Here is a 25,020-nt window from a genome sequence, read left to right on the forward strand (position 1 = left end):
CGTTTCACTTCACAATTACGTGCTACTCGGCATTGGTCTATCACATAAAATCTCAATAAAAAAACTTTAAAGTTCGTGGTTGTAAGGTGGAAAAACGTGAAAAAGTTCAAGGGGTATGAATACTTTTTCAAGGCACTGTAAATTTACTTTGGATTTTCTGAACTCAACACAGGGTTAAAAATATATATACAGCACACTTAGTAAGGGACATTTAACCAAATATTAATTTTCACCTTGATCAGATACATTTAGGAGCCATCAATAAGTTTCTGCCAGAAAACTGGTTGGCTATTTGACCACTTTTGACATAATTTAATTAAATTTGATGGTTTCCTGGCATGGACCTGACTTTTAAACATAGTCCACACATTTTCAGGGTTGAGATCAGGCTATTTCAAAGACTAAAAGGTTAGCCTGCTTTATCAATTCCACAACCAGCTTTGATGTGTGTTTGGGGTCATTTTCCTGTTTAAACACCCAATTGTGTCCAAGTTTTGACTGGCTAGCTGATAGTTTGAGATAATGCTGAAAAATTTTAAGGCAGTCTTCCTTTTTCATTATTCCATCCACTTTGTGCAATGCACCAGTTCTACTGACAGAAAAACAAGCCCAGAGCATGATGCTCCCACCACCATTCTTAACAGCTGGTACAGTGTTCTTAGGGTTGAATGCCTCATCTTTACTCCCCCAAACATACTTCTGCTCATTGCTGCCATACTTTCCTGAAGAAGGCTCTCTCTTTGTCCATGTGGTCTGCTGCAAACTTTAGTTAAGCTTAAAGGTGTCAATTTTACATCAGGAGTTTCTTTCTTCTATGGCAGCCTCTCAGTCCATGGTGATATAAAAAAAAATCGCTTGACTGTCGACAATGACATTGGTGTTCCAGCAGCTTCCAGTTCATGGCAGGCCTGTGCCTCAGTGGTTCCTGACCATCCAACCCAGGGCTCCAAACTATGACCATTTAGGTTGTATTTTGCAACCATTTTTTGAGACACAGCGACTAAATTTTTGTAACTAGATGCACCAGCGCAACTTGCAAATATTCCCCCATTAAAAAAAAAAAAATCATTGTACATCACATGAAACAACAAGAGGGAGCGAGAACTGGTGTGCACGCATGCATGCGTGAGAGAGAGAGAGAGAGAGAGAGAGAGAGAGAGAAAAAGCACAAGACGGAATTGTAGAGAGCTAATGGTACTTTTCCACTGAAGCAAATTCATGTGGTCGGCAGGTAACCGGAAGTGCCATTGCGCAGCAACTCTGAAAACAAACCACTCTCAAAAGCAGAAACTACAGAAAAAAGCATCATGTTTTGCCTACGTTTAAAGAGACCAGCAGGTTGGTAGAGCATGGATGCTGTTCATTCTCCATGATTATAGGGACAAAAGGCAAGTGACTGGGCAGAACTGCTATAGCAAACAAACAAAAAAAAAAAAGGGGGGGGGTGACTAACAGTGAGACTGAGCTCATTACCAATAGACTGCTCATCAGCCAACATGAAAATAGTTAGCCGGCGAGCTACTTACCTAATGTAAACAATCATTAGCTTGCTAAAAAAGACGACAGCATCATCTATATCCCCCACCCTATATACCAAGTTTCAAGATATTATTTGTCACATTTTTCAAGTTCTGCTGCAGGAAACCAACCCTACCTCTTTAAACTGACCTCAGCAGCCCATGGCAGAAGCCCGCCAGACCTCTGGTCCAGGTGTGCTAAAAATTTTAATTTCTCACATTTCTTAGTATCAAAAGGCACATATACATTACTTAAATCAACACATATACTAACCTTCAAGACCATACCACTCATAGTTTTCAAGTTCTGCTCCTGAAACAAAACCTACCCCAAGACTAACCTGAGAGACCAAGTCTGAAATTGTTTCCATGGAAACGAATTAAAATTTCTCAAATTTCTTAGTATGAAAAGGCATGTCTGCATCACCTTATTAACATGTATGCCAAGTTTCAAATCAGTATCATGAATAGTTTTGGATATGTGCTCTGGAAATGAACATTGCTCTTAGAAACTAAGTCAAAATATATTTTTCATGTAAAAATTTGAAAAATACTTTTTTTTTTTCAAAAATCCAAAATATTAAAAGGCACCAGTTCACATGTTGCTTGATATGCATACAAAGTTTCATGGAGATATCTTCAGTAGTTTTAAAGTTATGGTCCAGAAACTAAAACATGACCGGCCGGCCAGACCCCATTTCTATGTCCCCTGCCAAACGGATAACACCACACTGCAAAAAAATGAAAAATGAATTTGAGAAGATTCCTTAATACCAGTGAAACTGTTTTGCTGCATGGACAGATAATTTTACTTGACAAGACATTTTAGAATAAGTTGGTTACAATCTAGAACTAGTTTTAATAACCTCAGAGTTGGTGTCTTGTATTCTTCTACACTGCAAAAATTATATCTTAAGTTAGAATATCTTGAATATAGTTGAAGCAATCTAGCATTTTCTATTAGAATACAAGACACCAACTCAGATTATTAAAACTAGTTCTAGATTGTAACCAACTTATTCCAAGATGTCTTGTCAAGCAAAATTATCTGTCCATACAGCAAGATAATTTCAATAGTATTAAGGAACTTTCTCCTCAAATTCCGTTTTCTGCAGTGCATAAAAGAAGGTCTATGCACTGCCTCCAACTAATATCCATAAACCCTATAATAGCTAAAATTAATTCCCTTTTTTTTTTTAAAGTTAATTTCTGTTACCTCTGGACATTAAGTTGATACATATTTTTCAATTCAAAGTCAGTCTATTGCAGACAGAGTGTGCAGGTCTACTTGCAGACAGTGTTAAAGGCATCACGCAGTGGCGATAAAAGTCGCATTATTCTGCACCAGAATGCTTTCGAGATTCGAAATAAATTTACCGTCGATTTTTCAAAAGCTTCCCGCGGTTGTAATCGGTCCTTATTTGGTCATGCCCATCACTTGAAATTTCCTGCGTTCGCAGCGCCCCCTCTCGGTCAATGGAACAGCTGCGTGACATCATACCAGTAACCACTCGGTGCAGTTGCAATGGCGGACACACCAGAAAATAGGAGCGATGCTGAGGAAATTAGTTTTGATTTTACCGATACAGAAGAAGACAATGGCCCACAAGTAGAGATTTTGACAGCTGAATGTCCTGGTGGTATCCAGCCTTACAGATTTGAACCTGAGCGCTCATCTTCAGAAGAAAATGAGGACAGTTCTGACGACGACAGAAACGAAGACGAGAATGAAGACCGGCGACTTGAAGACTTGTTTTGGTTGGTTTCTCTGACTAAATCACTACTTGTGTGTATTTTTAAAGACCATTTTCACTTGAATTAGAATGCTGTGTGATTAATCTATGATTATGTGTAATACTGATAGCTGTAGGGGGTGAAAGTATAGCTAGAAAGACTGAATTCTAGCAACTTGACAGCTTGCGATCTCGCGAAATGCAGTGGGCCTTCTGATACAGTAGACCCCTTGATATTCCAGTTTTCATCATTTTCCTTTTATTGCGGTTGATTTTAACTTGATATTCAGTATGTTATAGGCTGGGAGTATTGAGCTTTGTATTGTTTAGTAAACGTACAATCGTCAGTAATAAGTGATAATTATTAGTTAAAGGCAGCTCTGTGGCATAAATCACTGTAAAATTTGGACACAAGTCCAAATTTGGCCTTTTGGTTTCTATCCTATAGATCTATTTTGCTCTCCCATGATGATCTTAGACCTATTAAAAGCGACATGGGGTGTTGTACATAATATTGCAAGATCATGGAGGTTTAATTTGAGTTTTGTGAAAATGTTTTTAAAAAGCTAGTAAAGGTGGCTTGGGAAGCTGGAAAGCAGACATTATAAACAAACAAAATTTATTTTTCTCCATGCTTCTTGAACTGTCTTGTCAGTGGGAAATTGGTGTAAGGCAATTCCTGGCTGGGGCTCGTTGTTACAGCCAAACACAATACACCGATTAGGCATTTTGTATCACAGAATATGAATACATCATTTCATAGTGTTTTGATTGTTCAAAACTACCCACAAACTGAATAAATCCACAAAATCCGCAATGTAAACAACTCTGGTAAACACACGCTATAGAGAAAACATGGCGACAGGCTAGCATCACCCAAGGGAGGTTACTGGTATGACGTCACACATAAGTTGACCTAGTTAACGGCTGGCTGCCTAAATTTGGCTGTGCGCGTCAACTTTAAATGCTTGTCGCGGGCGCATCGTGACACTGAGATCGCAGGAAACCGAGGGGCTTGAATAACCCACCAAACCCGACATTTTGACACATGATATAAGCCTGATTGCTCAAATTACCGCACGACGCCTTTAAATAAACGTACATTTAAGTTCAGCAATTGAGTCATTTGTTATTATTAAATAATTGTATTTTATCATACACAAAAAACATATCAGTATTACATATCCAAAATATTTTGTCATGATCCACACCCATCGACTACATAAGTTATTTATGCATTCAACATCTCCAGCAGACAGTTTTCAGAACTGTCAAGCCACTGCTAGACATATCACACTGACCAGACCAATAGCAGCAATATTGTTGAGGCAAGCAACATTGCAGTGGTGAATTCTCAACTTCATGCAAATGAGAGCCAATCAGTTCAGAGTGTGATGTTTATGATCGGTGATATTCGAGAGAGACCACACGTTGTCAGATGCTAAATGTAGCATGAAAAAGTGTGTTGCATTTCATGTCAATTTAAGTGCTGTGCCTAAATATTTCAATAAAGAGCACCAGTGCTATTAGCAGAAAAAAGTTAGTGTGGAGCCCTGAAGCCAATTTCTTCTCAGGAAATGTCCGAGTGTGACAGAAGGTCTTCTTCCAGACCTTGGGAAAGTGACTGGACCTCCCAATAATTTGTACTTGAATATAATTGTTTGAATTGATGATCTTGGAATCTGCAGTTGTTTAAGATATGGCGCCAAGAGACATTCCTGACTTAAGTAAATCAACAATCCTCTTTTTCCAGATCTGCACTCAGCTCCTTGAACTTTCCCCATTGTACTGTGTTGGTCAATCCGATAAACACTGTCAAACAAACCTTTTTTATATTGGCACAGAGAAGCTACTAGCTGGAGGAAATCATGATCAATAACAGGAAGTTAAAAGGCCTTGTCAAAAGATATTTTGGAACTTGCAACTCCAATTAATGAATTAATAATTTAAGTGGTGTATGTATATTCATGACCATGTATTGATTTCAGAAATCCCAAAATAAATTAAAACTTGTACAGTAAACTCTTGATTTTTTTGAATAAAATGATGCACAATAATTCTGTCCCAGAAAAATAAGTTCCAAGAAATCACTGAAAGCCTAGTATTGCCATGACATTCATATCCATGATGAGTGTGGATTTAAATTTCAGACCTCAACCAACATTCACAGTGTATGTTGGAAAAAGTATGGAAACCTGTAGGTTAATGACTTGAACAAAACTTAAATGGAGTCAGGAGTTAGTAAACCTGGAGACCAATCACTGAAACGAGTTTGGATATGTGGGGTAGAGCAACTTTAAGACTCGAACATTTTCAGTTTGCTATTCCCAAGAAGCAACAGCTAGTCTGAACTCATGCCTCACAAGACAAATCTCAGAAGACCCAAGATGAAGAACTGTTGATTTACATAAAGCTGGAAAAGGTTACAAAGCAAATCTCACGAAGTTTGATATTCATCAGTCCACAGCTAGACAAATGAGATGATTTTGTACTGTGGCTAGAACTGGACGCCCAGCCAAGATTACTCCAAAGTCTCAACGCACAATCCTCAATGAAGTGTGTGTGAGATTATATGTGAATATCAAACTTGGTGAAATTGCTTTGTAACCCTTTCCAGCTTTATGTAAATCAACAATTCATCAATTCTTCAACAATTATATTTTATACACACACACACACACACACGAATGTAACAAATCCCAGAAACAACATCTGAGATCTCGGTCCAGAAAAGCGCAGTTCTGGGAACAGCTACCATACTGCACAGGATCCTCAAACTCCCAGGCCTCTGGTAGACGACCCGAGGCTTGAGGGAAATAAAACCGCCTCGAAGGAGGGGCGAGTAGGAAAATTAGTAATACATGGTGGCCTGTTGACATGAAGTTTATCTTCAAGTGGCAAGTATATTTCACGAGTGAGCAGAGTAACTAACATTACGTTAGTCCTATAATGTTATATAGACACATTCTCTCCCCCCCCCGTCCCATTACAGTTGTCGCATTCCTCAAAATCAAGCCACTCCTGAACCAGGAACAACGTCAGAAACGTCTTACCTGGGCTAAGGAGAAAAAGAACTGGACTGTTGCTCAGTGGTCCAAAGTCCTCTTTTCAGATGAAAGTACATTTTGCATTTCATTTGGAAATCAAGGTCCTAGAATCTGGAGGAAGAGTGGAGAGGTACAGCATCCAAGGTGTTTGAAATCCAGTGTCAGGTTCTGCAGTCTGTGATGATTTGAGGTTTATCCACTGTGTTTTATGAAGTCCAAAGTCAACACTGCTGTTTACCAGGAGATTTTAGAGCACTTCATGCTTCCATCTGCTGACAAGCTTTATGGAGATGCCGATTTCCTTTTCCAGCAGGACTTAGCACCTGCCCACAGTTCCAAAACTACTACCAAATGGTTTGCTGACCATGATATTAATGTGCTTGACTGGCCAACCAATTCACCTGAATCTATGGGGAATCCATGGGGTATTGTCAAGAGGAAGATGAGGAAACCCCCCCCAATAGATGAGCTGAAGGCCACTATCAAAGCAACCTGGGCTTCAGTAACACCTCAGCAGTGCCACAGGCTGATTGCCTCCATGCCACACTGCACTGATAGAGTAATTCAGGGTAAAGGAGCCCCAACCAAGTATTGAGCGTAGAAATGAACAGACTTTTCAGAAGTTTAACATTTGTCTTGTAAATTATTTCTGATTCATCTTTGGAAATATTCTAATAATTTGAGATACTAGATTTCTGATTTTCATGATAAACCATAACCATCAAAATTAAAACAGGCATACACATTCATGCACACACACAAAATCTAATATACACTTATGTGCAAAATAATAGTAACGTGTTTAAAACAACTGAGAAAAAGCTCAATCCTCATAATAGCATTTATTTCCATATACACAAAGGCACTGGGAGCACTGCACATTCAATTCCAAATGAAAACATGAACAAAATATCAATTTTAAACTGAAAATGAAGGAAAAAAAAAAAAAGAATAGGCTGTTCAAAAAATAGCAGTGTCTGAAATTTCATTTACAAACTCGAATATTTACAGTATAAACTGAAATTTATTTACAGATTTAGCTTTTCTGTTAAATCACTGAACTAATATTTAGTTGTATAACTTTTATTTCTGATAACTGCTTTACATCTGTGTGGCATGGAGTCAACTAACATCTGACACCTGCGAAGAGATATTCCAGCCCAAGCTGACTGGACTACATTCCACAGTTCTTCTGCATTCTTGGGTTTTGCATCAAAAACAGCATTTTTGATGCCACTCCACAAATTCTCAATCAGATTGAGGTCTGGAGATTGGGCTGGCTATTTCATAACATCAAGCTTGTTGGTCTGGAACCAGGATGTTGCCTGCTTGGTGGTGTGTTTGGGGTCGTTGTCCTGCTGAAATACCCATTTCAAGGGCATTTCTTCTTCAGCATAAGGCAACATGACCTCTTCCAGTATTTTGATATATTCAAACTGGTCCATGGTGCCTGGTATGCGATAAATGGGCCTGACTCCAAAGTATGAGAAACATCTCCAAACCATTATGCTTGCACCTCCATGTTTTACAGTCTTCACAGTGTACTGCAGCTTGAATTCAGCGTTTATGGGTCGTCTCACAAACTGTCTGTGGCCTTTAGACCCAATAAGAACAATCTTGCTCTCATCTGTCCATAGAATGTTGCGCCACTTCTCTTTAGGCCAGTCAATGTGTTCTTTGGCAAACTGTAACCTTTTCAACACATCTTTTTTTCAGCAATAGTACTTTATGAGGGTTTCTTGCAAATGGTTTGGCTTCACATAGGCATCTTTCTGATTGTTGCAGTACTCACAGGTAACTGAAGATCTTTGATTTCTCTGGAGCTGATCATTGGATGCTTCTTTGCCATTCTTGTTATTCTATGATCTACGCGGATGGTAGCATTTCTTTTCCTACCATGTGTTTCAGGTTTTGTTTGCCATTTTAAAGCATTTGAGATCATTTAAGCTGAGCAGCCAATTATTTTCTGCACTTCTTTATATGTTTTCCCCTCTCCAATCAACTTCTTGATCAAAGTTCTTTCTCCTTCGGTACAATGTCTGGAACGACCCATTTTACTCACTGAGCAAGGGCTAAAACCAGCAGGTACAACATTTGCTGCCCTCCTCCTTTAAATAAGGGCCGTAATTGACAGCTGTTTCTTCACAGAATGAATGACCTCACTAATTGAACTCCACACTGCTATTAATTTGAACACGCTGCTATTAATATGAACACACCCCTTTCATTAAATGAGTCAATTACACCAAATTAGCAGAGTGCATGTCATGACTGTTGATTGCCCATTACTCAGCTACACCTATTTTTTCCCCATGTTGTATTATCTTTTCTGCCAAAATCAGTAATTAAACACATTAGTGATGTTAGACTGCTATTATTTTGCACATTAAGTAAATACTGTGTAAAAGGATAGATAGATAAAGCAAATAGCAAACCAATTGAGGGGTGGTGGGCCACAATTATGATATCAAGTGCCAGTTTCTCAGCCTCACTGGAGTCGTTCCACTGGCCTGCTGCTACACACAGCACCCTCAGAGCCTCTAAGAGGATCCACGGAGGGATATACAAGCGGCCCAGCTCAGTCCACTCTCCTGTCTCAGTCTGAAGAACCTCTGGAGACAAAACCTAAGACAGACAGATTAACAATATTAAAAAAAAAAAAATCAGAAGGTACTAAACTCACTGTCAAAAGTTGCTTTCCCTTCTGCTAAAGAAAAAACTCTGACCTTATGTTTGTTTATGATGAGACACAGCTCTCCCAGAAGGCCATGGGCAAGGCTTGCACTACCCAGTGAGGAAAGTAGTTTCTTTATGGTCTGATGGGCATGCTTCCGTACCTGATATGCTCGACACAGGAGCACAGCCACCATGGCTCGATGGTACATCCTAGAGAGCGTATGGCAGAAGATACACTTGCATCCAAAGACATTTTGGTTAACTAATAACCACTGCTGGTGGTGGAACTAAAATAAATAAATTTATATATATATATAAATAAAAGTGCTGTCAAAAATGTCGCGTTATTAACGCGTTAACTTGACTCAATTTTAACAGCAATAATTTTTTATCGCGAGATTAATGCTCTGTGACATGATGCCACGCCCCGCACAGCCAGAGTCCTCTGCCCTCCCCCGAAGAGCCACGGTGCTCGGCTTAGGTTTCGTTTTCCCATCGGCGGCTCCAGCCCAGTGTTGCCAGATACTGCTGACGTTTTCCAGCCCAAAACATGTTCAAATCCGCCAAAATGCACTTAAAACCGCCCAATCTGGCAACACTGCTCCAGCCCCACTTTGCAGTGGCTGTGACAAGATGTGTTATGCTCTGCAATAAAAAAAAAACAAACATTGGTACAACCAGTATTCGAACTATGCCGATATTTTCGGTGGGTCCCTTTATTCCCTTGGGGGGGGGGGGGGGGGGGGGGGGGGGGGGGGGGCTTGCGCTTGTCTCAGAGCGCGGCTCTCCATCGCGTGCTCACTTCGGATATGCAAATGCTTCCCGTTACACACGATTGCTATGTCAATAAACATCATTTTGACAATATTTTAGAGACCCCCCAACATTTCCCAAGTCATGTTTTCAAGGGATCTCATGTCTGTTTCAGGGGATCTCGGATCCCGAGTACCCCCGTAGTTCGAACGGTGAGCAAGCCCATTCACTTTTTTATGCTGATAAGAGAATTACAATGATTTTTCATGTGACAAAAATGTGCGATTAAATTGCGATTAATCGCGAGTTAACTATGACAGTCGTGACATTAATCACGATTAAATATTTTAATCGCTTGACAGCACTTATATATATATATATATATATATATATATATATATATATATATATATACACATACATACATACACACACACCTCATGTGGCAGCAGAGTAATGCAATGCATAAAATCAAGCAGATCGAGGTCAAGAGCCCTGTTAATGCTCATATCAAACATCAGAAAGGGGGGAAGGGGTGATCTCTGACTTTAACCACGGTTTTTGGTGCCACACAAGCTGGGCTGAGTATTTCAGAAAACTTTAATCTCCTGGGATTTTCCTGCATGACAGTCTCAAGAGATTACACAGAATGGTGCAAAAAATAAAATTACTCAGGAATCTGAGGATACAGTGGGCGGAGGCTCACTGAAGCTGGGTAGGTAAAGATAAAAAAAGACTGGTGCTTGTTTTCACAATATTCAACTGTCCAGTTTCAATTAACTTCTGCCCACTGTTTCCTCAGATTCCTGTTCTTGGCAAACAGGATTGGAACCCAGTGTGCCCTTCTGCTCTTGTAGACCATCCACCTCAAGGTTCAAAATGTGTGTTCTGAGATGCTTTTCTGCTCACCATGGTTGGAGAAAGTGGTTACTTCAGTTACTATAGCCTTCCTGTCAATTAGAAACAGTCTCGTCATTCTTCTCGAACCACTCTAATCAACAACACTCCACCTGCAGAACTGATGCTCACCGGATGGTTCTTTTTTCCTTTTTCACAAGAATCAGACTCATTTATCACGCTGGATATGAATAAATTTACGTGTAAATTGTAAAAATCACTGGATTCACACAAGGAATTCAAGGTATTCATGAAAATCCCATCATTTCGGGGGGGGGGGGGGGGGGGGGGGTCCCATGCTTGTGCCCCAAGTGTGTGCAAATTTACATAAGAAAACTAGCTAGCTAATGTAAATCTCAACTTGACTGAATTCCAATTAAATAACTGGCTTAGATAATCACACTTTTATATATGGATTACACTGTCAAGTTTCAAGAGCTTATTTGTTTACAGCAGTTAGCAGACACCCATATCATACACAAGTGTTTTGTAGTTGCCATCAAAAACAGATCCTCGTACTAGTACCCTCAGTCAAAAACTAAGAATACCATGGACAAAATTTTGGTCTTCAGTAAAGAATATTAAACAAAGTAAGTGAGCCGAAACAAACCCACCACTTGAGACAAATAAACTTGGTCATTCAATTCTGACCAAAGAAATGCAGCTGTATACATCAAGGACAAGCTGCTCTGTCTGCAAATAGCTATATGCTGTAAAACAAATGGGTCAGCCAACAGAAAGAAAGGGTGTTTAAAGACCTGTATAATATTTTTTTGGTGGAAGAAAGGCAACTTATAAATCTACTCCATTTACAACAGAATATTCTTTTAATGTTCTGGAACACATTAGATTCAGCACATCAGCAGAGACAATTGAAACTATTTGAAAACAGCAGCTTCCCTGTGTGACGTGCTTGGTGTGCATGATCACAAGGATAGTGTACTTTCCCCCCCTCCATTGTCACACTATGAATTTATCATCTCACTTAATTCACACCTCATTCATCTTTTCTGTAATTTCTTTCTAGATTTTTTTTTTTTTTTGGGGGGGGGGGGGGGGGGGTGGGTTAGGTGCCATTACACTTCAGTTGTTTTGGCATAGGAGTGAGTCAAATAAACTCCATTTTTGCCTTTCCTTTCACCATGTCATAGTCATGGTGAAAGAACACACAGTTTCTCAGCTTTGCTCCCCACATGTAGAGCTCATGCTTGTGAAATGCCAACCATTCTACTTGTTGTGGGAGCCAACAGCGGTCTTGATAGCTGCTGTTTATGTACCACCTACCATTGATGTGAAGGAGGCTGAGGCTACGTTTACATTACGTCGAATCAGCGGATCATCAGATTAACGTTCTTAAAACGATTCGCCTTTACACTAAAACCGTTAGCCGTGCACACAGCAACGCCAATACGCGGATACGCTCGGCTCCGCAGGCATCCTGCGCTCCAAATCACTCCGCCCTGAACAGCAAGTGCCCTCTGGAGGGTGCGCACTCCGGCCCTGCGCAGCTCACACAGCGCGCGAGTGAAGTGCACAAGCCACGATTCGGGACTGAGCCGCTGTGTGTGTGATCCCAGTGCATATCACTTACCACTTGCAAGTGGAAGGATGGCAAGCCTAAAGACAATCATAACTACACAATGGGCAGTATTTGCATCAGTATTTGCAGTATTTTCATACTTTTATACTCTTTAATGAAAGGTGATACAAGGCGGAAGTCCGCGCCGTTTTTCAGCAGTCGCGTCACATGACCAACGCCAGCGAATCAGGAAGGTGGATGTCACAGTGACGTTGTCCAATGAGACGCCAGCTAGAGCTCAGCACAGCGTATCCGCGTATTTTGAATGTTTACACAGTACCGGAGCTGACACGATCTGGATTGAATACGTGGACGCTGGCGGATTCCCGTTTCCAGGCGTTTCAATGTAAACGGACAGTGCATCCGCGAAGAAAACGAGACAGATACGGTCTAGTGTAAACGTAGCCTGAGTGTACTCTACAATGCAATCTGTGAGCAGCAGACAGCCCATCCCGACATCATTATTATTTTTGTGTCACCACAGGTGATTTTCAACAGAGATGTCTTCAGTTTGTGCTACCAAGATTTGGCCAACACATGAACTTTGCAACAAGAGAAAAACAACACCCTGGACATGATTTTTTTTAATATTAGGAACTCCTAATATTCAAAATATCCACATGACCCTTGCTTGAGAGTTTACTTCTGGTAAATGAAGTGGTGGTCAGGCAAACCAATTTGGCTGCCACTATGCAAAGAGCTCATGAAATTGTCTCCAACTATTTTTGGAGTTTAGAGGCCAATGCACAGTCAAGATACCTTCAGAAAGTTGCTCTTTGCAATGGGATAGATCAGGGGTTCCATTAAGAAATGAAGTAGGGGGTGGAAAAACGCATGAGATACCTGGGCCCAGCTCAGCGGGGGAGAGTGAGGGAGGGGTTGTCCTCTTCCCACTAGGAGGACTCCCCCAGAAAATTTTCAGTTTTTAGGTACTCTCTGGTGCAATCTAGGCCCCATTTTCACTGCTGATAATGACCATTTTTATTGCCATTTTATGGGTGTTTATCATCCGTTTGTGCATGAAACAGTGTATGGCATAACATAATCCAAAATAAATGACATGCTAGTGTAATTAAAGCAAGACGACCTTTCGATTTCATAAAATCGGTGAAATTTAGTTCCCTCTGAAATTTGGTCATTGTGATACATCTCAAAAAGAAAACAGGCCATTCTGTGACTGAGAAGCTATTTATTTTGAGGGGATTCCTTAGCAAATAATGTGCATGAAATCTCGCGCTTCGCGCAGTCAAGCAGAGAGGGGAAGTCCGCAGGTTTTCATTGACCGTGCACTGACCCAGTTACATCATTTTGCTGGGAGACAAGGAACTAATCACAACAATCACACTGAAACTTCAGTACTCAAGTTGTGACAGAAAATATGACGGAGCCAATGGATCCTACACATCAAATGCTGGTTAGTATGTTTCTCCCTATCATAAATATTGTAATTAGTGAAGAACATGCTGCAATTAGCCCAAATATCTATCTTTTTGAGGCAAACTTGAGCCTGGTCACTCATCTTGTTTACGTCCGTTTTTCATTGAGCGTATTCTAGCCAATATTCGTTAGTCATAAGGAAAATTATGTACCGATTTCACAATGTAAATATTATTCCTGTGCATTAGATAGTTTACATAGAAGGTCCTTTTTTATCCTTGTGATGGTGAAGACTGCTGAGCGAAAGTGTATGTAATTAGACTATACACCTATATTGCACAACTTCTGGTGAACAACCTCTTGATTCGCTATCATACTGTGCAGTTTATTTAATCGAGCAAGACAGTATCTGGTTCTTTTTCATGGTGGCAGCGGGGGTGTGGTCAAGCGCCGGTTTGTAAATGGAGAGCAAGCCTGGGGAAGGTGCTGTCTGTGTGTGCTTGTGTGCAGTGAAGAGGAGCAGGGAGCAAGGATCTCTTTCCCTGGCTGAAATCACATCGGTGCAGTGGCACACAGTTTGAAACTGCTGAAAAACATGTTTTGTGTTAAGTGACAGTTTAAAAATAAAAACAAACATGACATTGACCCCACCTGCCTGTTTCAGTGTCCACTATATTGGGGAAGCTATTATATTCATCTTTTTTATTTTTGTGCTTGCTCATGTTTTTGCCAAACGTAGTGATCAGAAGTAATAGTTTTGGGAATACAAACACTCCACTATCTTTGTAATGCCACTAATAGACTTTCTAAACTCAACTTTAGTATAACCTTGTGAATTTCCTGTTCACCCACCGGATTCAGACATGAGCCCGAGGAGAGGGGAAAAAAAAATTCTAAAGTATGATTGAAGATATATATCTAATCGCAGATATTTATTAGTTTGGTCCTGTGTTTCCTTTCCTTCACAATACAGGACCTTTTCTTCTCATTTTTCGTTACTGTAGTTGGTCTTCCATGTTTCATGCACACACTCACATGCTCCATTGTTCTCCCAGGTTGCAAATTTGTATCCCACATTGCGTTGCAAATAGGGAAACCCCACCATGTCATGTATGACGTAATATCTTGGTTTAGGTCACGGTGAGGCAAGGAAAAAAAAAAAGGGCACAGAATTTAGGGCCACGGGGCTCTAAATTCATTAATTTGTCTTTTAGATGTCTTTTAGAAAAAGAAAAAAAAAGTCATAAAATTTGAAGTCTGTGATTCGAATTCAGTAGCTTTTGGTCCCCATAAATAAATAAATGAAAATCATAGGGTGTCAGGGAAAATTCTTTTTATGGGCTAAATTCGAAAAATGTGAAAGGCAGTATACCTTTAATAGCCTCCACATACAGTTGGAATGTCAGCCAACAAAACATGAATTATTAACTAAACCTGTGTTGCTGAAATAAGTTATTAGTATTAAAGGAATGGAAAACGTAACAAATACATACATGGGTTGGTAGCTTGTAAGAAAAGTTTCAGGCATGTTTGACCATTTATGAGAAAGTTGTGAGCATTTTTGCACCACTGCTCTAATGTCATCAGTAGGCTGCCATGCAGCCTGTTGGAAGGGCGATGCGCGACGTCACTTGGGTGCAAGGCTGAGTGTCGCTCTTCAGTACTGAAGGGGCAAAGCGTTAAGCAGTAATCAACTTCTGCAGACAAGATGGTGGAAAGTGACTCGGAAGGCAGCGATTACAAATTCATTGCAGATTCTGCTGGCCGAGAACCCTTTCAGTTTGAGCCCAGTGTTGCCAGATTGGGTGCTTTTAAGTGCATTTTGGCAGGTTTTTAACGTATTTTGGGCTGGAAACCGTCAGCAGTATCTGGCAACACTGTTTGAGCCAAGAGTTGAGGAAGGTGATTCTCAAGAAGAATCAGAACAGGAAGCCAGCTCTTCAGATCCTGAAGCTGAGGAGGAACAACGAATGAGCAACATACAATGGTGTACGTGATCAAACATGGCTGACGCATGCTAACAAGTGCTTATGCTGCCAGGAGCGTGTAAAAACTTGCACATGTGCCTCTTCGACAGATTTAGGTAAGTCAGATTGTATGCACATCCGTTTGTAGGTAGTCTAGCAAGATTACAGTCCGCAGAATGAGACTGTCATGGCAGCAGTACTTGTACCGGGGATATAAATATGAAAAGTTGCCTCCCCCCATTCAGTCACATAGGAGTACATTAGCTGTTAATCAGTATTATCTTTCCCCCTCCACTTTTTTGTTAGAGAAAGGGAATTTCCAAGGTTTTTTTTTCATATAAACTTTTAATGAAAATCTCCAGCCAGGGGCAGCGATTTCTTGTAGTGTGTGTGGGGGGATTAAGGGCAGATGAGCTTCCATGTGCTGCGCCCAAGTGATGTCGCAGCATTTCCGCAAACGATCATGGGAGATTTTTCTGACTGGTTAAAATATTTTCAATGGCGGCATTTATGAAATCATCGATGATGGGGGAATTCTGCATAGAAACTGATTTTCGGAGATGGATATCTTAGCTGTGTGAGCTCCTTATTTTCAATTATTCGCATGAATCATTAGATTATGATGTAAACTATCTTCATAACTGTATTTTAACCATGTGCTTTCTTTTCCTTTAAGCTAACCTGCAGAGAGAAAAAGGCTTAATTATTTATATTTATTAATAATAAATATAATGCCATATCACTAAAGCATAGAGTCCATATACACGTGTTCCAGATCAAACCTGAAAACTAGAAGTAGCATGATTAAAGCAGGGAACCCTGTTCAGAGAACAGAATATGTATAGCAGCTACTGCAGCTGTTATCTATTCATCAAGACGACTGACTGACTGACTAGTCCGTCTATTAAAAAAAAATAAATACTGGGGGCGTCGTGGCTCAGGTGGATAAGGCGCCATACCATAAATCCAGGGACCCGGGTTCGATTCCGGCCCGAGGTCATTTCCCGATCCCCCCCCGTCTCTCTCTCCCGCTCATTTCCTGTCTCTACACTGTCCTATCCAATAAAGGTGAAAAAAAGCCCAAAAAAAAAATCTTTAAAAAAAATAAAAAATACCAGCCACATATAAAAAGTTGCACCCCTCCATGCTCTTCCAGGTTTTCATCTGTGTCCCAGTGTAGAACGATGTCTGCAGCAACAGATGGATAATTTTCCAGCTCATAATGAATGAATAACTTTAAAAACGATAAGCTGATCAGCAGCTGGTGGGGTCGTACATGTACACATTAAAAAAAAAAAAACTTAAAATCTTTATCTGTTAATTATCTTCACATCAAGTTAATTAATAGTATGCATAACTATTGCTTTCATATTTAGTTCCAGCTACAATGGGATCAAAATTTATTCTAAATGTCAAATTTAGCTAGTAAATTTTTCTTTCATAGGAAAAATCCTTCTTTGTTAATGTGTAAGGATCTATCCCATTGAGTGGTTTCTATATTCACTTCTTTTGAGTGTACTACTTGGTTTTAATAACTTGCTTGTTTGCTGTACACAAACATGGCAATAAGTTCTTGTGTTAATGGACCAGACTCCACTTTTGGATCATTAATCCCTTTTGGCTGAGAATGCCCTGCATGCATGGTTCTGGCATATCCATACAGTTTTAAATACAATACCTACAATTAAAAAAATTGTTTTATTGCATTTATTTAATTCCTGGGCTCCTATCTGTAATATTTCCTTATAATTGCAAAGCGACCTTGGGTATGAGAAAGGCGCTATATAAATTTAACTTATTATTTAGTAACTACATGGCACGTTAAGCAGTTTTGTGCTGTTAACTCATGAGCTTGGCTTTCGTGTTTACGTGGTCCATCTTGATTATCTTATCTCTCTAGTTCAGTGTAGGAGCCCAATCTACAACATCGTCCTTGTAAAAAATTGCTAGGACATCCTGATAAAGTGAAAACATGCATGTTAGTTTACAATTTACCAAAAAAAAAAAAAAAAACACAAACTATAATTAATTCCTTTAATTCGTTAAAAACCTTTCACGAAGTGATCATTGCAAACTCTAGCAATTTTTTGACTCCGCTCCATTCCATTGCAGCAAAAGGTTGAAGAGCCACCTTTCTCCTCATCTTTTGGTAAAATCCTTTATTCTTTTTCCCCTTTTTATCACTTCATGGGAAACCCGGAAGAACTTTTCAGTTTCATGGTTTGTTTGATTCAAGCAGCCTAAAACAACCCAAGCATTGGGCATTTTAACGACTAGCTAAGTGTCCCAATGATAGTAACGCTTTATGAACAGTGAGCTTAGCTGACCACCACTTCATGTCTTATATATCTAATGAGGTGGATGTGACGTTGGATGCAACCCACCTATTATGCTAATGCCTACATACAGACTAAGGGTGAAACAGGAAAAAACAGTTATCAGGGAAGTTAGACTGTAGCCACAAGGTGCGATCACCACACAACAAGACTGTTTTGAAACCACAGTGTTCAAGAAGGCTGCCACATATGACATCACTGACTTGGAGGAGTACAGTGAATCTGTCATGGGGTACATGGACAAGTGTATCCAAGATGTGACTACAGTGAAAACTTTCAAGGTTCATGCCAATCAGAAACTTTGGCTATCTGGGAAAGTCCATGCGCTGTTAAAAGCCTGGAATACTACAGCGTACAGACTGGCCAAAAGCAACCTAACATCCTCGGAGAGGCCAAGAGGAAGTATGGGCAGAGTCTCCATGACAACTTTATGAATAACAAGGACACACACACACACACACCACCTATGGCAGGGCTTCTGAACCATCACTGACAGCAAGCCCACTCCCAAACATGCCAGAAGGACCCCTCCCTCCCAGATAGGCTCAACAACTTCGACATATGCTTTGAGGCCTCCAACACCACCGTAGCACAGAGGCTGACACCAGCACCCAGTGAATAGACTCTACAGCTGTCCCCAGACATGCTGAAGAGAGTCTTCTCTAATGTCAATCCCAGGAAGGCAGCTGGGCCAGATCACATCCCAGGTCATGTTTTCAGGGACTGAAGAACAGCTGAAAGTTGTTTTCACAGATATTTCTAACATCTCCCTAAGCCAAGCATTAAATGTCCACCTACCTCAAGAGCACTGCAGTTATACCTGTGCCAAAGAAACCCAACCCAGCCTACATGAACGACTTCCCTTGGCTCTCACACCAATGGTGATGAAGTATTTTGAGCCTTTGGTCATGCATCAGATCAAGGCCTGCCTCCCCACATATCAGTTTGCATACAGAGCCAACAGATCCACAGATGATGCAATGACCACCATCCTTCACCTAACACTGTCCCACCTGGAAAACCCGGATGCCGACACTAGGGCTTTCATCAATATTTATCTCAGTTTTCAACATCATACCATAGCAACTGGTGGAGAAGTTGAGGTCACTGGAGGTGGACACTGGCACCTGCAACAGGATCCTGATCTTTCCGACAACTAGGGAGCAGACGGTCAGTGTCAGCAGCCACACATCAGGCTCCATCTCCGTGAACACAGGTGCACCTCAGGAATGCATCCTGAGCCCCCTGCTGTTTACCCTCTTGAGCCAAGACTGCACAGTAATGGGTCTCATCACAAAAAGTGATGAGACAGCTTTGAGGATTGGAGGTGAAGCAGCTGGCAGTGTGGTGCAACACAAACAACCTCTTCCTGAACGTCAACAAGACCAAGGAAATGGTCATGGACTTCAGAAAGGCCCATGCAGAGCATTACCCCCCCCCCCCCCCCGACCATAGGTAGCGAGACTGTCGAGAGGGTCAAGACCAAGTTCCTGTTTGCACACCTGGCAGATGACCTTATCTCTTTGACCAATACCATGACTATCATGAAGGAGGCGCAACAACGGCTACACCCTCTCTGGCAGCTGAAGCAGGCCAGCCTACCCATCCCAGCCCTCTCCCATCATCTACAAGGGCACCACTGAAAGTGTTCTGACTTACTGCATCACTGCCTGATTCATATCCTGCACAGCATCTGAACTAAAACAGCTGGACAGACTTGTGAGAACAGCAAGGAAGATCACTGATGCCCCTCTCCCATTCCTGCTGGAGACCTTCAACCAGCGTTGCATCCACAGAGCCTCCAGCATCATCAAGGACTCCTCCCATCCTTCCCATGGGCTATTTTCCCTCCTGCCATCAGGAACAAGAGTGCTTGGAGAGCACAATATCTCCTGCTGGCAACTGTGCCATAACTCTGGTAAAACGCGACTGAATTGAACAAAATTGCAATAATGTGTATTACCAACATATAACAAAGAATCCTGTCAAGTTCCATGAAATTCCTCCAAAAATTGTGAGGAGTTGATTTCAGAAGGTGAGTGTACCCTTCCAGGGATGGACAGATGGATGGTCGCCAAGACAATCCCCCTTCGGGCCTTTCGACCAGCGGGGGATAAAAAGGGATAGGAGCATCTGCACCAGGACCTCCAGGTTTCTCAACAGCCTTATTCCTCAAGCTGTGAGGATCCTGAACACTTTTGTCCCGTTTCCCCTCCCCACCCCGGACTCCTCCACAAATGCAATCCAAACCTCACACACCGCACTTTACTTGACACGAGTGTAATTCATGCACACCTCATCATGCACTTTACACTACAATACTGCAATTCTTACACACCCAACCATGCACTTTGTTTTTTAATAAATAAATAAATAAACAAACAAACAAACAAGACAGACAGAGAACTGCCTCAATGAAAATTGCTGCCAAATTATAAATATGTGAATGTTTTTGGGTGTGTGTGTGTGTTTGTTTAGTACTTCTGGAACTACTCTTTCCACAGTTATTTTATGTACATACTCTTTCCATAGTTATTTTAGTTATTCTATGTACATTGTTTAGGCTAGAAGGAACAGCATTTCATTCTTGACAGTGCAGAAAAAAATTCATTTTGCATTTTGTGTTTCCACGCCTCTCTGAGCTTTATCTTTTATGAAGTTTTGTGGACATCACTAAATGAAAATTAGCTCTGTTGGGAACATGCTTTGCACTTTACAGGTGATTAACACACAAAGAAAACCAGCAATTTGTGAACATGGTGGAAATATTTAGTTCAGTTAGGCTTACACAAACATTCACACGCAATTTTACTAAAAGGCTGATAAATGAGTGCGTCATTGTGTGTGAAAATCCCTGGAAAGCAATAGTTATTGAAATACTCAGATTAGCTCACCAAGAACAATGCTATGGCCAAAGTCATTGAGATCACATTTTTAACACTCTGCTGATGTTTGATGTGAAAATAAACTCAAGCCCTTTACTTGTATCTGCATGATTTTATGTATTACAGTGCTGCCACATAATTGGGTGACTGGATAATTGCGTGACTGGATAATTGCATGAATGAGTAGATGTTCAGGTGTTCCTTTTAAAGTGGCCAGTGAGTGTACATGTACCACCTAGTCTAGTAGAGAAGTATGCATTTTTTTTAAATGCACCCATTTCAAATAGGGAAAGTGGCATTAACTAGCGAAACATGATTGTTAACGGACCATTCATTTGCACAAATTTGCCTTGAGCATTCTTTCTGCATGTGCAAGCATTTCACCTTCATCACAATGGAAAAAAAATAACCATATTCTCTGATTTTCTATGATTACCATTCATGTACTAATTCAAAGTTCACATAAAATTCAATGGATGCTTGATTCTCTTTCTGCCCAGAGACAGAAAGAGAAGCAAGTCAAGGTAATGCGGAGAATACTGATACCTTTTCCATCAAGACATATGACATGATTTTAGATGTAATGGGGTAGAACTAACTGAGCAGTGTTGTTGTTAAGCCTCTGCGGATGATCCAGGAACAGCCTCTCGCACAGCTGCAGTACAGTGCACAATGCTGGGGGGGGAACACACACACACAAATCAGTTTGAACATACTAGGAGTGCCAGTCCAAATTATCAGTGGGTGACAGAGACACTAACCTTCCTCACCGGTCTGCCCGAGAAATTTCTCTGTGGCAAAGAGAGGTTTTTTCTCATCCAAAATCAGGTTCCAAAAGGAAGTCAGTTTAGATTCTACAAAAAAAAAAAAAACATATAAATATCCAAAGTCATAAAGGATGAAAACAAGACAAAAAAAACAACAAACTCTATTGCTCAAATTATTTATTTCAGGATTATAAAGTTTCACAAATGAAGTGAGATTATGGCTACACCATCAAGAAGACCATTAAATAAAACTGATGATTTGAATTCACAAACTCCGAATGCTTCACCAGGAACTGAGTCCAGCATGGAGAGATGACATAACAGCACAGAAGCTGCCACAGCCTCAGAGAGTAGGGCATGCTGGGAGCGCTGAGCAGCCGCTTTCTCTACAGTCTGGATGAGGAGAGGAACGAGACCCATAGCCTGGCTCAAGGTGTCTCCTACAAACAACAGACAAATACAGAGAAGGCAAAATGTTCAAAATTAAGTATGCATGTTTCAGCAACAATCTAGAACTTGGACAAAGTGAGGTCAAAAATCATCAGGACACACAGGCATACAAAACATTGTGCTTAATCGATCAAACAAAAATTGATGAACCATCAATAAACTGACCTAAAAATAATTACAATAGACAGACGGATAGAATACACCATAAAAACACAGTTGCTAACCTCTGAAGGCTCTGAGCATAGCTTGCAGGTAGGCGTGGCGCACAGAGGAGGTAGAAGACTTCAGCGTAAAGGCTTTCTTAAGCCATTCTATCAGAGCAGCTGGAACCTCTACATTCAGACGTGCCATCCATTGAGACATCACAGACACAGCATGCACCAGTGTCCCCTCATGTACTGTCACAAACAAAACACACAAAATCAGCAAGAGACTCAAAACCATGTGATATCGCATGCTTTGGTACTCTCAGTGGAGAAGCTACTCACCTTCCTGCTGCAGGAATGGGATAAACTGTAGTGCCACACTGGAGCTGAGTGACTGGCTGGAGGAACCAGAGACTATGTGATAGCTGCAGCTTTTAATCCCTGTACGTGGAACACACAAACACTGAAATCATATATTGAAATCAACAAGGATGGTAAAAGAAAGGGGGGGGGGGGGGGGACCCAACACATGGAGTTAATTTTTTTTTGTCAAACATTTCAAATAAAATAATGAAATCCATAAGCAAAATTATTATTATAATATAGTATTAATGTAAATATTATCAAAATGTGAAACATTGCAAATGCAAGTAAACATGAAAATCAAATCAAAATAGATTTTTAAAAAAAAAATCCACACAACTAGGGACCTGTGCAGGTGTGAGTGCAACCTTTTTCTGATTGGGAGATAGAAGCTACAGTACATAAACAGAAAAAATAGCCTGCTCAGAAATATGTCGACGCCAGGAGTCAAACCAATGTTGCAGAATCCGTTCCTTTCCTAGACAGCACTCTAGACCGCTCGGCCATGAAGGATTACATCACGAACTGAGGTTATGTAACATGGCGCTTACAAAGTCAGTGCACAGTGGCGCCACACTGCGACTTTGGAATCACTACCTGAGGCTGGCACGCCAACGACCATCTTACATTCTTAAATGCGCTTGAACTCTGTTAAACATACAGACAGGTGCCTCTATAGGCTTCAGCCAAAGGCTGAGGCAAAAAAACATCTTTTGCCAGACTCCATGCTGGATTTCCTTCTTGAAGGAGCTTTATAATTCTTTTCACTGTTTCAATTGACAGCTCTCTTGTTAGGGCCATGCTTCCTTTCAATTAGCAAAGTCCAACAGCTCATTCAGGGTGTCTACAGGTTTGTCCAAGTTAAATTTAAGACTTTCATGCCATGTTCCAAAAAAAATTAAGACCAAATCTAAAGTCACGCAAAAATGTACTCTTTTGAAAAAAAACCCTATATAATTTAATGTAACTTATTGTTCTTGTAAACATTCACCAGAAAACACTATTCTAGTAGAAGTACTTCATTTCTTTTCCTTGACAGGCATTCACACACTCAGAACACAATATAGGATAAACTTGTAACTATGTGACAAGCAGAATGCAGTCACAACGTTTGAATCCAATGTGAAAATGTGAATGAAGTCTCACACACAGAATCCAATGCAACAGTTTTTTTTTTTTTTAATTATTATTTTCTCTGCTTGGGGAGTTACATTGTAAGCAGAATTGTTCAATTCCATCTTTGGTCAAACAATGCAGAAAACAACAGTTAAACAATGTGAGGCCATCCTTAAAAAAAATCCGTTTCCTGTCCACCGGGTGAGCAAAAAAATTTTCAGTAGGAAGGGAGGGATTTTTTTTTTTTAAATGGATGGATAAGAAATCGCAATGCTGTGTTTGCTTTTTCTTTCAGTACTTTATAACAAAAGCAGACACATTTAATAAAATGACAGTTTAATCAACTGAAACTTGTACAAAAACGAAGTTAGCATTTTAAATGCTGACTGCAACATTTGCAAAACTTTTACAAAGGTACTTAAAATGTCCGACACACGGACTTTTTGTAGTTCTAAATCGACCGTTAGGCCTAGTTCGGATGAAATTACACTATTAAAATGATCACTGAATGATTTGTTTTTCTGAATCTTTACTATATTGTTGTTCGCTAGAATACCATTTTGCGATTTCACACTTAAGCAAATGTTTGAAAACTCCGGATCTCCTTCCTTCATGGTAGCTGCCATTTTTTTGTGCCGCACGGCGCATGCGCAGAGCTGATTCGACAGGGCTTTCCACAAGCGCCGGCTGCTGGCCATACAGCCGACTACACAATTAAGTCCAGCTGGCTACTTTAATGACTTATTTTTGTAGCCCACAGGCTCTAAATATTAATTTTCGATTTTAATAAAATTAAATGTTTATCTAACGGACTGACAATAATGTCAAACTGAACCGCACTCATTTAAGTTGTGATTCGCGCTGTTTGTACCAATAATAACCACAAATTCCCCGCCGACTTCGTTGATCAAGGGAGAGTAAGTCATCCGCGGCCCCGACATGCGGTGTGCGCGCGCGCACTCGGTGGAGGCAGTAGTGTGTCGGGGCCGTCGGAGGCAACATCGGAGGGAACAGAAGCAGAGATAACGCTTATTTTGTCTCCGGTAAACCAGTCTTCTCTCGTTCAATTACGTGCTGGCATCAAAAGACACTGTTGGTTGTAAATGAAACCAAACTGAGTCGGAGTGTATTTTCATACACAAATGGAGAAATGTTCACTGAGTGTTTGTGTAGCCCCACTGCAGACCGTTGTCGTTGTTAATTCATAGCATGCTCAGCTGCGTGAATGTGTCATGCACCGAAAATAAGAGATTTACAAGCCAGGAACGCCTTATGATGCAATACGCAAGAAAAGAAAGAAGATTTACTGCCATTTTACTTTGTATTTGAGTAAAGTGAATAAATAAATGGTCTGTGGAAAATACATTTAATCCTGGGAACTGCGTGCACAGGAGTTTATTATTAGTGATGC

General features: G+C 40.6%; 1 protein-coding gene across 1 annotated transcript in view; it reads right to left on the reverse strand.

Annotated features, from left to right (window-relative positions):
- The window catches only part of gcn1 (GCN1 activator of EIF2AK4), a 190,736-nt gene that overhangs the window by 113,145 nt on the left and 52,571 nt on the right, over positions 1 to 25,020 (reverse strand). Inside the window, exons 13-19 of the mRNA XM_060931788.1 lie at positions 22,473 to 22,571; positions 22,209 to 22,382; positions 21,822 to 21,974; positions 21,529 to 21,621; positions 21,367 to 21,442; positions 9,024 to 9,183; positions 8,733 to 8,922 (exon numbers count right to left, since the gene is read on the reverse strand). Of these exons, the coding sequence (XP_060787771.1) occupies positions 8,733 to 8,922; positions 9,024 to 9,183; positions 21,367 to 21,442; positions 21,529 to 21,621; positions 21,822 to 21,974; positions 22,209 to 22,382; positions 22,473 to 22,571 (945 nt within the window). The remainder of the gene's footprint in view (positions 1 to 8,732; positions 8,923 to 9,023; positions 9,184 to 21,366; positions 21,443 to 21,528; positions 21,622 to 21,821; positions 21,975 to 22,208; positions 22,383 to 22,472; positions 22,572 to 25,020) is intronic.

The sequence above is a fragment of the Neoarius graeffei genome, chromosome 10 (genome assembly GCF_027579695.1).
Source record: "Neoarius graeffei isolate fNeoGra1 chromosome 10, fNeoGra1.pri, whole genome shotgun sequence".
Classification (NCBI taxonomy): domain Eukaryota; kingdom Metazoa; phylum Chordata; class Actinopteri; order Siluriformes; family Ariidae; genus Neoarius; species Neoarius graeffei.